At 63.7% G+C, this 11,521-nt stretch overlaps 1 protein-coding gene across 1 annotated transcript; it reads left to right on the top strand.

The window, feature by feature from the left end:
• Nucleotides 1–2,038: 2,038 nt before the first annotated feature.
• PPM1N (protein phosphatase, Mg2+/Mn2+ dependent 1N (putative)) lies at nucleotides 2,039–7,135 on the top strand. Its single transcript, XM_078850355.1, has 5 exons — nucleotides 2,039–2,944; nucleotides 3,774–3,891; nucleotides 4,184–4,295; nucleotides 4,514–4,574; nucleotides 7,019–7,135. Exons 1-5 carry the CDS (start codon nucleotides 2,039–2,041, stop codon nucleotides 7,133–7,135), a joined length of 1,314 nt encoding a protein of 437 aa, XP_078706481.1.
• The last annotated feature ends 4,386 nt before the right edge of the window (nucleotides 7,136–11,521 follow it).

Raw genomic sequence — 11,521 nt, 5'->3', positions numbered from 1 at the left:
TGGTGACCCGGAGGCCCAGCTCAAGGACCGGCGAGGGAACTTGGGACCCCAACCACTAGCCTGGAGAATGGATACCCCAGCGACCGGTGACCTGGTGACCCGGAGGCCCAGCTCAGCAGTTGCAGCCGGTTCTGGCCAGTGAGAGGACAATGGGCTGTGGAGAGAGGACCCCGGTGTCCTGACCAGCCGGTTCTGGCCCGTGGGAGAACAATAGGCTGTGGAGAGAGGAGAGGAGGCTCAGGCGACCCTGTTCACCTGGAGAGAAGACAAAGGACAGAGGCCAGGGTTGGGGCTGGTGATAGCAGATGCCCAGCTGGGAAGCAGGGGGGCTCAGGGCTGGAGGCAGGGAGCAGGCAGAGCTCACCTGGATGCAGGGGAGACTTGGATGTGCTGTGCTGAGGGAGGCCAGGCCTGAGGCCCTGAGAGTTTCCTGTGCTGGGTTCAGATGTTCAATAAACCCTCCTGTGTTACGCTGGCTGAGAGTCTCTCCAGTCTAGAGAACAGAGGGGCATCATCCCCTTCGGGGGGTGGAGGCCCCAGGGGTCCAGAGCGAGTGGACTCCCTGAGGGGGCCCACGGCGAGAGACAGGTGTGCTAAGGCTCAGAGAGGTGCGGCTCCAGGAGGCGGAGGGGCTTAACCCCTGAGGGAGAGTGGACCCCCGAGAAGGGCTGTTGCACTGAAAGGGGCACCCCCTATGGACCGCACAGGGCCAAGAGTGGGCACGACCTGTGAGTCCGTGACAGTAGGGCCTGTGGGGATGGGGCATCTCCATGGAGACAGTGGGACCCCAGGCATCACTTCCCCACGGTGGGTTGAGGGTGAGGCCAGAGCTGAGCGTCCGTCACAGGTGCAGCCCAGCCCAGGACTCAGCGCTGCCCCTCACTGAGCTGAGCGGGGGGCACGGACCCTGTGCTGCCCCCGCCCCCCACCTTGGGACCACCAGGGGACAGCACCGCTCCCTTCTGGGCATAACAGAGTCACTACATTAGTAATGACCCAATGCTTCTCTAGCGCCTCTCCCCACGGATACCCCCAGCATGCCATGCAGCCACCTCTGGGGTAGGGCGTGGGACTGTTTATACAGAGATCCGTCGGCTGGTGCTGAGATGCAGCCACCTCTGGGGGGAGGTAGGATATAGAAATACAGTCGCCCGGCAACGCTGCCCAGCAATTTGGGACAGGAAGTGAAAACAAGTCAAGTTTCTGTGTGAAGCTGTGTGGGGAGAAGCCCTGAATTCAACCTGGGAGAAAAGCAGCATATGCCAGCTGGGCCCTTCTGCTCCCCCATCCCCAGCTGGGCCCTGCTGCTCCCCCGCAAAAGCCCAGCTGGGCCCTGCTGCTCCCTCCCCCCACAACCCCAGCTGGGCCCTGCTACTCCCCCACACACAACCCCAGCTGGGCTCTGCTGTTCCCCCCAACCCCCCAACCCCAGCTGGGCCCTGCTGCTGCCCCCAGCGCACAACCCCAGCGGCGCCCTGCAGCTCCCCCCACCCCCAGCTGGGCTATGCTGCTCCCCCTGCCCAGAAAGGAACAACCCCCAGACAACTCGGCCAATGGGCCCCAAATGGACACTTTCGTGATGGCACCGTGGGCCTGGTCCCGCTTGCCAGTCTGGCTGCACTCTGCAGAATACCCACAGTGGCTAGGGCGGGGCTGGCCCTGGGTCCCGCTACCCACACCCCAGCTTTGCATGGCCCATGCTGCGTGCTGGGCCATGACCGGGCAGGGATTAGGAGATTTAACATTCCATATTTAGCTGCAGGATGAGGAATTATGGTGCCAGGGAGGACAGAGCCACCACAGCCCCCGCAGTGCATGTGTCCCTGGGGCTGCCAGGGGGCGAGCCAGCCGCACAGCATCATGGGGGTGCCAGGAAGGCCCCGGGGAGTCGGCAGGGGCAGGGTGCAGCCCCTGCAGCTGAGCCACTGAAACCTACCGGAGATCAGAGGGCTGGTGCCAAGCGGTGACCGGGCGATTCCCCAGGGCACTTGGTCGGGGGCACCAGGCTTGGCAATAGGGTGAGTACCCGGGGCACAGGATGGCGACCTTTGTGCGACTGCTGGTGTCACAGGCAGAGCGGATGGTCTCGCGTCTCTTCAAGGCGGAGCGTGGCGAGGGGCCCGGCTCCTTCCTGGAGGCTCCGCGGACGGAGAAGCTGCTGGAGCAGGGCGAGGGGGGCGGGCTGCGCTACGGGCTGGGCGCCATGCAGGGCTGGCGGGCCCACATGGAGGACGCGCACACGGCTCAACCCCAGCTGCCGGGCAGCCTGGCCACCTGGGCCTTCTTTGCCGTATACGACGGGCATGCGGGAAGCACGGTGGCGCAGTTCTGCGCCCACCACCTGCTGGGGGAGCTGGTGGTGGGCGAGGCCTTCACGGGGGGCGTGGAGTCGCCAGAGGCGGTGAAGAGGGCGGTGCGGGAGGGCTTCCTGCACATTGACAGCCGCATGCAGGCTCTGGCGCGTGCCGAGGGCTGGGAGCACGCCGGCTCCACCGCCGTGGCCGTGCTGGTCTCACCGCGCCACCTCTACTTCATCAACCTGGGCGACTCGCGGGCCCTGCTGTGCCGGGCCGGCCGCCTCACCTTCTACACGGAGGACCACAAGCCCAGCCGGCCGCGGGAGCGGGAGCGCATCGAGAACGCCGGCGGCACCGTCCTGCTGCAGCGCGTCAACGGCTCCCTGGCCGTCTCCCGCGCCCTGGGCGACTTTGACTACAAGGCCGTGGCCTGGCGGGGCCAGACGGAGCAGCTGGTGTCCCCCGAGCCCGAGGTGTACGAGCTGGCGCGCTGCCCGGGCGAGGACGAGTTCCTGGTGCTGGCCTGCGACGGCGTCTGGGACGCCTTCGACACCGAGGGGCTCTGCGCCTTCGTCCGCTCCCGCCTGCAGCTCGGCAGGGACCCGCAGGCCGTGTGCGAGGAGGTCCTGGAGGCCGGGCTCTACAAGGTGAGGCAGGGATGGGGGGCAGGGCCATTGGCCTCTAGCGGTCGCTGGTTTCCAGCTGCAGGGTGGGGTGGGGCAGGGAACGGGACATAGGACCTTTCTCCTAGGGGGCACTGGTTCCCATCCGGCCCTAGGGCAGGGACTGGCTGGCTCAGGGGGGCGGGGAATGAGGCACAGGACCTTTACTGTCTATGGGGCACTGACCCCAGGGCAGGGCACTGGCTAGTGTGGGGAGGTGGGGTGGGGAATAGGACGTGGTTATTTTCCACTCTAGGAGGTGCTTGCTCCCAGCCAGCCAGCCACAGCATGGGGGCGCGGGGGGAATGGCACATGGGGCCTGTTCCCTCTAGAAGGCGCTGACTCCCATCCGGCCCCAGGGCAGGGACTGGCTGGTGCAAGGAGGTGGAGGGGAGGGACTGAGACATGGGGCCTGTCTCCTGTAGGGGGTGCCGGCTCCCATATGACCCCAAGGCAGGGACTGGCTGGCTCAGGGGGCAGGGAATGGGACACAGGGCCTTTCCCCTCCAGCAGACAGTGGTTCTGTTATCTCTGCCTGGCCAGATGTTTGGGGCAGAGGGGTTGGGGGGAGATGAGGGACCCCCCTGCCCAACACTGTCTGGTTCGATGGATTTCCTGCTCTGGGCTGGGGTGGTACAGATCCAGCTGCTCTCCTTGTCTGGCTGTTGTATGGGCCCTTGGGCTCCATGCTGGGCTGTATCCGGGCATAATGCCCCCTTGGGCTCCCACCATTCTAATGACCCATCAGGGCCCCCTACAGCCGCCTGTCCCCACGCTCGCTGCCCCCTGACCTGATTGGTTCTCCCCTGCCCAGGGAAGCCGCGACAACATGACCTGCATGGTGGTGTGCTTCCGGGGGGCCCCCGGCACTTCCCAGGCCGCCCTGCAGAAGGAGCGGGAGCTGGACGCCCACCTGGAGAGCCGGGTGGCAGGTGGGTGAGGTTGAGCCCTGGGCAGCACCAGGCCCTTGGCTACAGGGCAGCTAGACCAAGGGACCCAGAGCGGGGCACCCACGCCTGCCTGTGCCAGCTACTGCCCGTCAGGTCATGGGCGGGAGCAGAGACAACAGGGAGGGGAGTAGGGGGAGGGCAGGGGCAAATGGGGTGAGAACGGGACGGGGGGGCAGGGGCAGTGGGGAGGGGGTAACCAGGTGCAGTGCAGGGGCAGAGCGGGGCTTTGAGTGCCTGGGCAGAGCCAGTCATGAGCCAGCCCCTCTCCCCACAGAGCTGTATGGGGAGCTGCAGGAGCAGGGGGCTGCCAGCCTCGTGGCCATCTTCCGGTGCCTGGCGTCCGAGGTGAACCCCAGCCTGCCCCCCGGCGGGGGTCTTGCCAGCAAGTGAGTACAGATTCCCCCCCCCACAGCGAGCACCCCCACTACATGGAGCCCCCGGCACACAGTGCCTCTGCCCCAGGCTGGGGTCTGGCTCACAGTCCCATGTGGCTCCATGGGAGGGGAGGGGGTGAGAAGCCCCGGGCCCTTAGGGGACCCCGAGGGGGTGGGGTAGTGAGGGGCCAGGCACTGCCTCAGGGCTGACCCCTGCTATCCCCTTGCAGAAGAGCCGTGATCATGGAGGCCTACGAGCGCCTGCGTCGGAGCTATGAGGCCCAGCTGCCAGTAAGGACTGAGCAATCTGCGGCCCCCACCTCAGCCCACACTCCCTCCACCCCACGGCCCCCAGCCCAGCCCCCGCTCCGTCTGCCCCACAGCCCCCAGCCCTGCCTCCTCTGCCTCATCGCCCCCAGCTCCTACCTCCCCCAGCCCCTATCTCCTCTGCCTTGCAGCCCCCAGCCTCTACCTCCCCCAGCCACTATCTCCTCCACCGCACGGCCCCCAGCCCCCGCTCCCTCTGCCCCATGGCCCCCAGCCGTGCCTCCTCCACCCTACTTCCCCCAGCCCCTACCTCCTCCACATCGCAGCCGCCAACTCCCGCTCCTTCCGCCTCCTGCCCCAGCCCTTGCCTCCCCCAGCCCCTACCTCCTCCGCCCTGCAGCCCCTACTTCCTGCGCCCCGCAGCTTCCAGCCCCCGCTCCCTCTGCCCCACGGTCCCCAGCCCTGCCTCCTCCACCCTGCAGCCCCCAGCCCCTACCTCCCCAGCCCTTACCTCCTCCGCCTCATAGCCCCCAGCCCTGCCTCTTCAGCCCTGCGGCCCCCAGCCCTGCCTCCTCCACCCCATGGCCCCCAGCCCCTACCTCCCCCAGCCCCTATCTCCTCCACCCCATGGCCCTCAGCCCCTGCCTCCTTCGCCCTGTCACCCCCAGCCCCTGCTCCCTCCGCCCTACATCTCCCAGTTCCTGCTCCCTCCTCCCTAGGGCCCCCAGCCCAGCTCCCTGCCCTCTCTGCCCCAGGGCTCCCAGCCCCCAGCCAAGCCCCCTTCTGCTCACCCCATGATCCCCTTCTCTCTCCACCCCACAGCCTCCAACCCAGCCCCTCCACTCCCCACCCCAGCTACCTTGTCCCCCATCCTGTTCTCTCCCCCTCCACCGCACTCCCAGCGTTCCCTGTAAACCCCGACCTGTAGCCCCCACCTGGGCCTGGGCCCATGTGACATCCCTGTTGCTGTCTGCTCCATTGCAGGGACGCTGTGAGAGTGGTGTCCCCTGCTGAGCAGACCTCCTGGGGCAGAGGATGGGAAGAGGATACTGGACCACCCCTTTCCCTGACAGCTCCACGTGCCCCCCCGCCCGATGGCTCTGACAGGCCCCCTGACCTTCCCCAGCCCCGACGGCTCTGCCAGGCCCAGGGCTCCCTGCCTGGCTCTGCTCTGGTGCCAGAGGAAAGGCCGCAGCACAAGGGGACGGATGCTGCCGGGGCCTGCGTGGGTCCCCCCATCACCGCACGGGAGTGCATGGCACAGGGAGGGGGCGTTGGAGGTTAGGGGGCAGCCCGGGGCTCAAAGGCAGGGGCAGGACTGAGAGCAAAGGACTCCTCCCCCCCAGCAAAGACTGATGCTCGTTGACAGGCGCTCAGATCCTGCCGCAGCCTCCCTCCAGGGCAGCTAGAGACCTCTCCCCGTCTGGTGCCCCCAAAGTGCCACTCACTCCCCGTCTGGTGCCGCTCACAAGTGGAGCAACAGACACGTCACCTGCTGGCTTCCGCCGTCCCGTCGCTGTTTGCAGTGACCCCAGTGTCCCCCTGTCCCGAATCCCCCCAGACCAGCTCCTGGCCATGCCCAGCCCTCACCCGGACGCTCCCGGGAGTGAATCAGGTCGCTGCACCTAGAGCTCATCGCTGTAATGGGGGCTTGACACACGCTCTGAGCTCAAGCCCAGCCCAGCCCTGGTGTGCAGGGAAAGCCCAACAGAAAGTCCCGGCCCCCCGGGATCCCCAGCCCGAGGAGCAAAGCGTGAACCCGTTTCTCCCCCGTACTTGGCTCCTCGAGACGCCAGCCCCCTTTGGCTGAGGGGCCCCAAAGTTCTGTGGTTTCAGGGACTCTGGTCCCTCGAATCCCCCCTCCATGATGGACGGCTCCAGCGGCTTTGTGCCCCCCACCTGGTACCCCAGAGTGGATTGTCTCTGTTTGGAGAGCCCAGGAGGCCTCCTCTTCCTGGCTGTGGCCTTCCCATCCCATGCTGAATCATATGGAGACAGGGGCTTCCTTTGATCCCATGCTGCTCAGTCTCACTGGGGACAGGTCGCCAGCCACGCCCGTCCCTCCTGCCTGGTCCTCCCTGGGCTCGGCCACAGCCGTCCAAGCAGAGTGTCGGTGAGTGTCCATAGCTCCCCGTGCAGCGGGAATACAGCCCTGGCACAGGGATATTCCTCACCAGCTGCCCCGGCTTTTGGAACCGACCGCACTCGCTGCGATTGACAGCCCAGTAACACCGCCCCCCAGCCAGGATCGCCCCCAGCTCAACAGCCCGGTAACGCCTCCCCCCAGCCAGGATCGCCCCCAGCTCGACAGCCCGGTAACGCCGCCCCCAGCCAGGATCGCCCCCAGCTCGACAGCCCGGTAACGCCGCCCCCAGCCAGGATCGCCCCCAGCTCGACAGCCCGGTAACGCCGCCCCCAGCCAGGATCGCCCCCAGCTCGACAGCCCGGTAACGCCTCTCCCCAGCCAGGATCGCCCCCAGCTCGACAGCCCGGTAACGCCTCCCCCCAGCCAGGATCGCCCCCAGCTCGACAGCCCGGTAACGCCGCCCCCAGCCAAGATCGCCCCCAGCTCGACAGCCCAGTAACGCCGCCCCCAGCCAGGATCGCCCCCAGCTCGACAGCCCGGTAACGCCGCCCCCAGCCAAGATTGCCCCCAGCTTGACGGCCCGGTAACACCGCCCCCGCCCCAGCCAGGATCGCCCCCAGCTTGACGGCCCGGTAACACCGCCCCCAGGTTTATAGCCCAGTAACTCTGCACGCAGCCAGCTGCTGCAACGGCTGTTCGCTCGAGGGTCAGTCCCTGGCTTTATAGCCCAGTGACCCTTTGCAGTGGATTCTTTGGAAAGGAAAATGCAGACCAAGCTGTTCTCTCTGGCTGGGTCGATGTCCAGCTGGCTCCTCCCCGGCTCGAGAGCTCTGGTTACCTGCTGTGTAAAAGGTCCTCCTGAGGGCCTTCTGCACCATAAAAATAAAAATTCTGCGCACGATATTTTAAAATGCTGCAAGATTCTGCAAATTTTATTTGTCAAATATGGCAGCTCCAGCATGGCATTGGGGAGCACAGGCCATTGCCTGCACAGAGGTGGGAGATCACTCTGCTGTACCCAATCCTGACACAGCGCAAGGACCGGGCCTGCCCCAGAAACACCCCAGGGCCCTGCCCCTCTGTGCCAGGTGCACCAGGTGTGAGCAGGCAGGCTCAGCCCGGCAGGATCGAAGTGTGGAGGGGCTTAGAGTGGGGGGATAGAGCTTGGTAAGTGGGTCTGGGTGTGGGGGACTTAGTGGGGGGTCCAGATGCTGGGGGAGTGGGGCTCAGTGGGGTGGGGATCCAGGTGTAGCTGGTCGGGGCTCAGTGAAGTTGGGAATCTGGGTGCAGGTGGCTCGTCATCCAGCCGTAGAGGGAGTGGGGCTCGTCAGGGGGGTTTCTGAGTGCAGGGGGGTAAGTCATTATTCCGTGGGGAAGCAAAGAAATCTGCGGGGGACATGAATTCTGCGCACACGCAGTGGCTCAGATTTCCCTCAGCGGTAGAATAGGCCTTTGGCAGCTCTGCTTGACAAGCGGGTTGGTCAGAGAAGCAAATTGAGGTTCCTGGGGCTCGGGCAGCCTGGGCTCGCGCACTGGTTGCCAAACACATTTGAAGCATATGATTGTAGCCCATATACAGAACTCTTTCTACACAGGCTGTACATGCACCCCCCTGTACACACACACACACCCCTACACACTGTATACATACACCCTCTGTACACACACACACGTACACACCCCCACACCCCCACACACCCCTACACACTGTATACATACACCCACTGTACACACACACGTACACACCCCCCCACACACACACCCCCCTACACACTGTATACATACACCCTCTGTACACACACACACGTACACACCCCCACACCCCCACACACCCCTACACACTGTATACATACACCCACTGTACACACACACACACGTACACACACACACACACTCCTACACACTGTATACATACACCCTCTGTACACACACACACGTACACCCCACACACACACACACCCCTACACACTGTATACATACACCCTCTGTACACACACACACGTACACACACCCCCCACACACAAATTCCCCTACACACTGTATACATACACCCACTGTACACACACACACGTACACACACCCCCACACACACACACCCCTACACACTGTATACATACACCCACTGTACACACACACGTACACACACCCCCACACACACACTCCTACACACTGTATACATACACCCTCTGTACACACACACGTACACACACACACCCCGTTCACACACAGACAATACACATGAACCCTGTACACACACTGTACACACACACACACGCTATACATACACCCACTGTACACACACACACATTCCTACACACAGTATACATACACCCACTGTACACCCCCACACACACACACACTGTATACATACACCCTCTGTACACACACACACACGTACACCCCCCCACACACACATCCCGTTCACACACAGACAATACACATGAACCCTGTACACACACTGTATACACACGCTATACATACACATACATACATACCCCATACACACTCACACCCCCCACACACACACGTACACACCCTGTATGCACACACACGCACACACAATACACAGGCAGCCTGTACACAAGCATGCTATACGTACACTTGTACACACCCCAAATACACACATGTACACACCCCCCTACACCATATACATGCATACACCATACACACCTACAGACACACCCTGCACACACACACACACACACACGTCTAAATCCTATACCTCCCCCCCCCCGAAGCATTGGTATGTGGTGAGTTTCCCAGTGCTATGTTACATGCTGCCCTTTGAGTAACAATCAGGACAGCCGAGCACGAGGTGTGGTACGACCCACTGACGGACGTCTGTGACACCAGGGGACGGTGCCTGTGGGGGAGCATGTCTGAGCATGCGGGGGGGGGGGCGGTTGGGTGTCTGTGTGGGGAGGCCTGTGGGAGGGGACACAGGGTACACGAGGAGGTTGGATGTGTGTGTATTGGGGGCATGTGAGGGAGTGTGTGTATGTCAGGAGACGGGCGTGTGTGTGGGGGGGTAATGGGGGTAGGGAGTGCATGGGGGGCTGTGTGTGTGTATGGGGCTGTGGGGGGCATGTGGGGGGGGCTGGGTGTGAGTGGAGAGCTGTGGGGGGGCAGTGTGTGCATGGGGGGACTGGACTTGTGTGTGTATGGGCCCATGGGGGGCAGCGCGTGCATGGGAGGGCTGGACGTGTGTGTGTATGGGGCCGTGGGGGGCAGCACGTGCATGGGGGAGCTTGGTGTGTGTGTGTGTGAGGGTCATGGGGGGCAGCGCGTGCATGGGGGGGCTGCGTGTGTGTGTGGGGGGGGGTCGTGGGGGGCAGCGCGTGCATGGTGGGGGATTGGATGTGTGTGTGTATGGGCCCATGGGGGGCAGCGCGTGCATGGTGGGGGATTGGATGTGTGTGTGTATGGGCCCATGGGGGGCAGCGCGTGCATGGGGGGGGCTGGACGTGTGTGTGTATGGGGCTATGGGGAGAGGCGCGTGCATGGCAGGGCTTGTTGTGTGTGTGTATGGGGGCCGCGGAGGGCAGCACCTGCATGGGGGGGCTGCGTGTGTGTGTGGGGGGGGGTCGTGGGGGGCAGCGCGTGCATGGGGGGATTGGACGTGTGTGTATGGGGGTCGTGGGGGGCAGCGCGTGCATGGTGGGGGATTGGACGTGTGTGTGTATGGGCCCATGGGGGGCAGCGTGTGCATGGGGGGGGCTGGGCATGTGTGCGTGAAGGAGGGCTGTGTGATGGGGGGGTTGTAACATATAGTCCTGTGCTCCGAAGCGTACGCTGGGGTCACCCACCCACCCACCTCGTGGCCTGGGGAGGCCGTGGGGTGGGGCCCTGGGGCCGCAGGGCTGAGCTCACCTGGCTCGGCCATCCCACGTACCCTTCCCTTTGCCAGGGGCCGGCGCTGTCTCCTAGGAGGGTCCAGGCCAGCTGGCAGCAGCCCAGGGTGGTGGGTCCTTTCCCTGCCCCGTGAGAGGGGAAGGTCTGGGCAGCTGGGCCATGCAGCTCGTGCTGGGGCATGAGGTACAGGACCTGTTTGGACTCGGGCGCTGAATCCATGGCTCCTGATGTGCCAACCCAGAGTTCCCAGCCATGGGTGGCTGTCACCCAGCCCAAAGCTCCCCACAGTGCAATAGACAGGGGGCGTGGGGCACCAGGGGTCTCTGGGATGGATACAAGACTGGAGAGAGATGGGCTCATGCCATGGGGGTCGGGGTGGGGGCTCTGGGACTTTGCCTGTCTGGGGGCAGGGAGTGGGTGGATTCCTGCTCCATCTGGGAGCTTAGACCTGGAACCGAAGGGGTCCTGGGGACTGACATTCTCAGCCCTGACACAGAAAAACAGTTGTGTTTCGTACATATTTTGTGGTTTGGGAAGAATCAGTATGGGGCTTCCCTATCTTACAATGATGAGACCATCCTATTCCAGCGAGAACTGAAGTCAAACATCTGTTTCAATTGGCAGGACCAGATAACTTGCACCCAAGAGTATTCAAAGCATTGGCTGAGGAGCTCTCAGAACCATTAGTGGGGTTTTCTAACAGATCTTTGACCTTTTGGGGAAGGTCCAGGGATCTGGGGAAATGCCATGGTTATAAATGGGATGATTTGCCTAATAGGCCGGTTAGTGGGTGTCACGGAGTCCCCGGGCGATGCTCTGGAACTGCTCCCTACGAAGCCAGTCAGGACTCTGGGGAAGTCTCCTTTCTGTGCGCAGCCTGTCTGCAGGACACACAGCTCACACGGCTTCCACCTTCCTGGGTCTGCCCCTCCGTGTGCTTCCCACAGCGAGTCAGCCCAGGAGGGGTCCTGGGGAAGCCAGAGGGTCCTGCATCTCAACTTCGCAGTCAGACGTGACTCTCAGCCAGTCAGTA

Source organism: Lepidochelys kempii, chromosome 23 (assembly GCF_965140285.1).
Source record: "Lepidochelys kempii isolate rLepKem1 chromosome 23, rLepKem1.hap1, whole genome shotgun sequence".
NCBI classification, from domain to species: Eukaryota; Metazoa; Chordata; order Testudines; family Cheloniidae; genus Lepidochelys; species Lepidochelys kempii.
The sequence above is the reverse complement of the archived record's forward strand: the minus strand, read 5'-3'. Positions and strand labels throughout refer to the sequence as shown.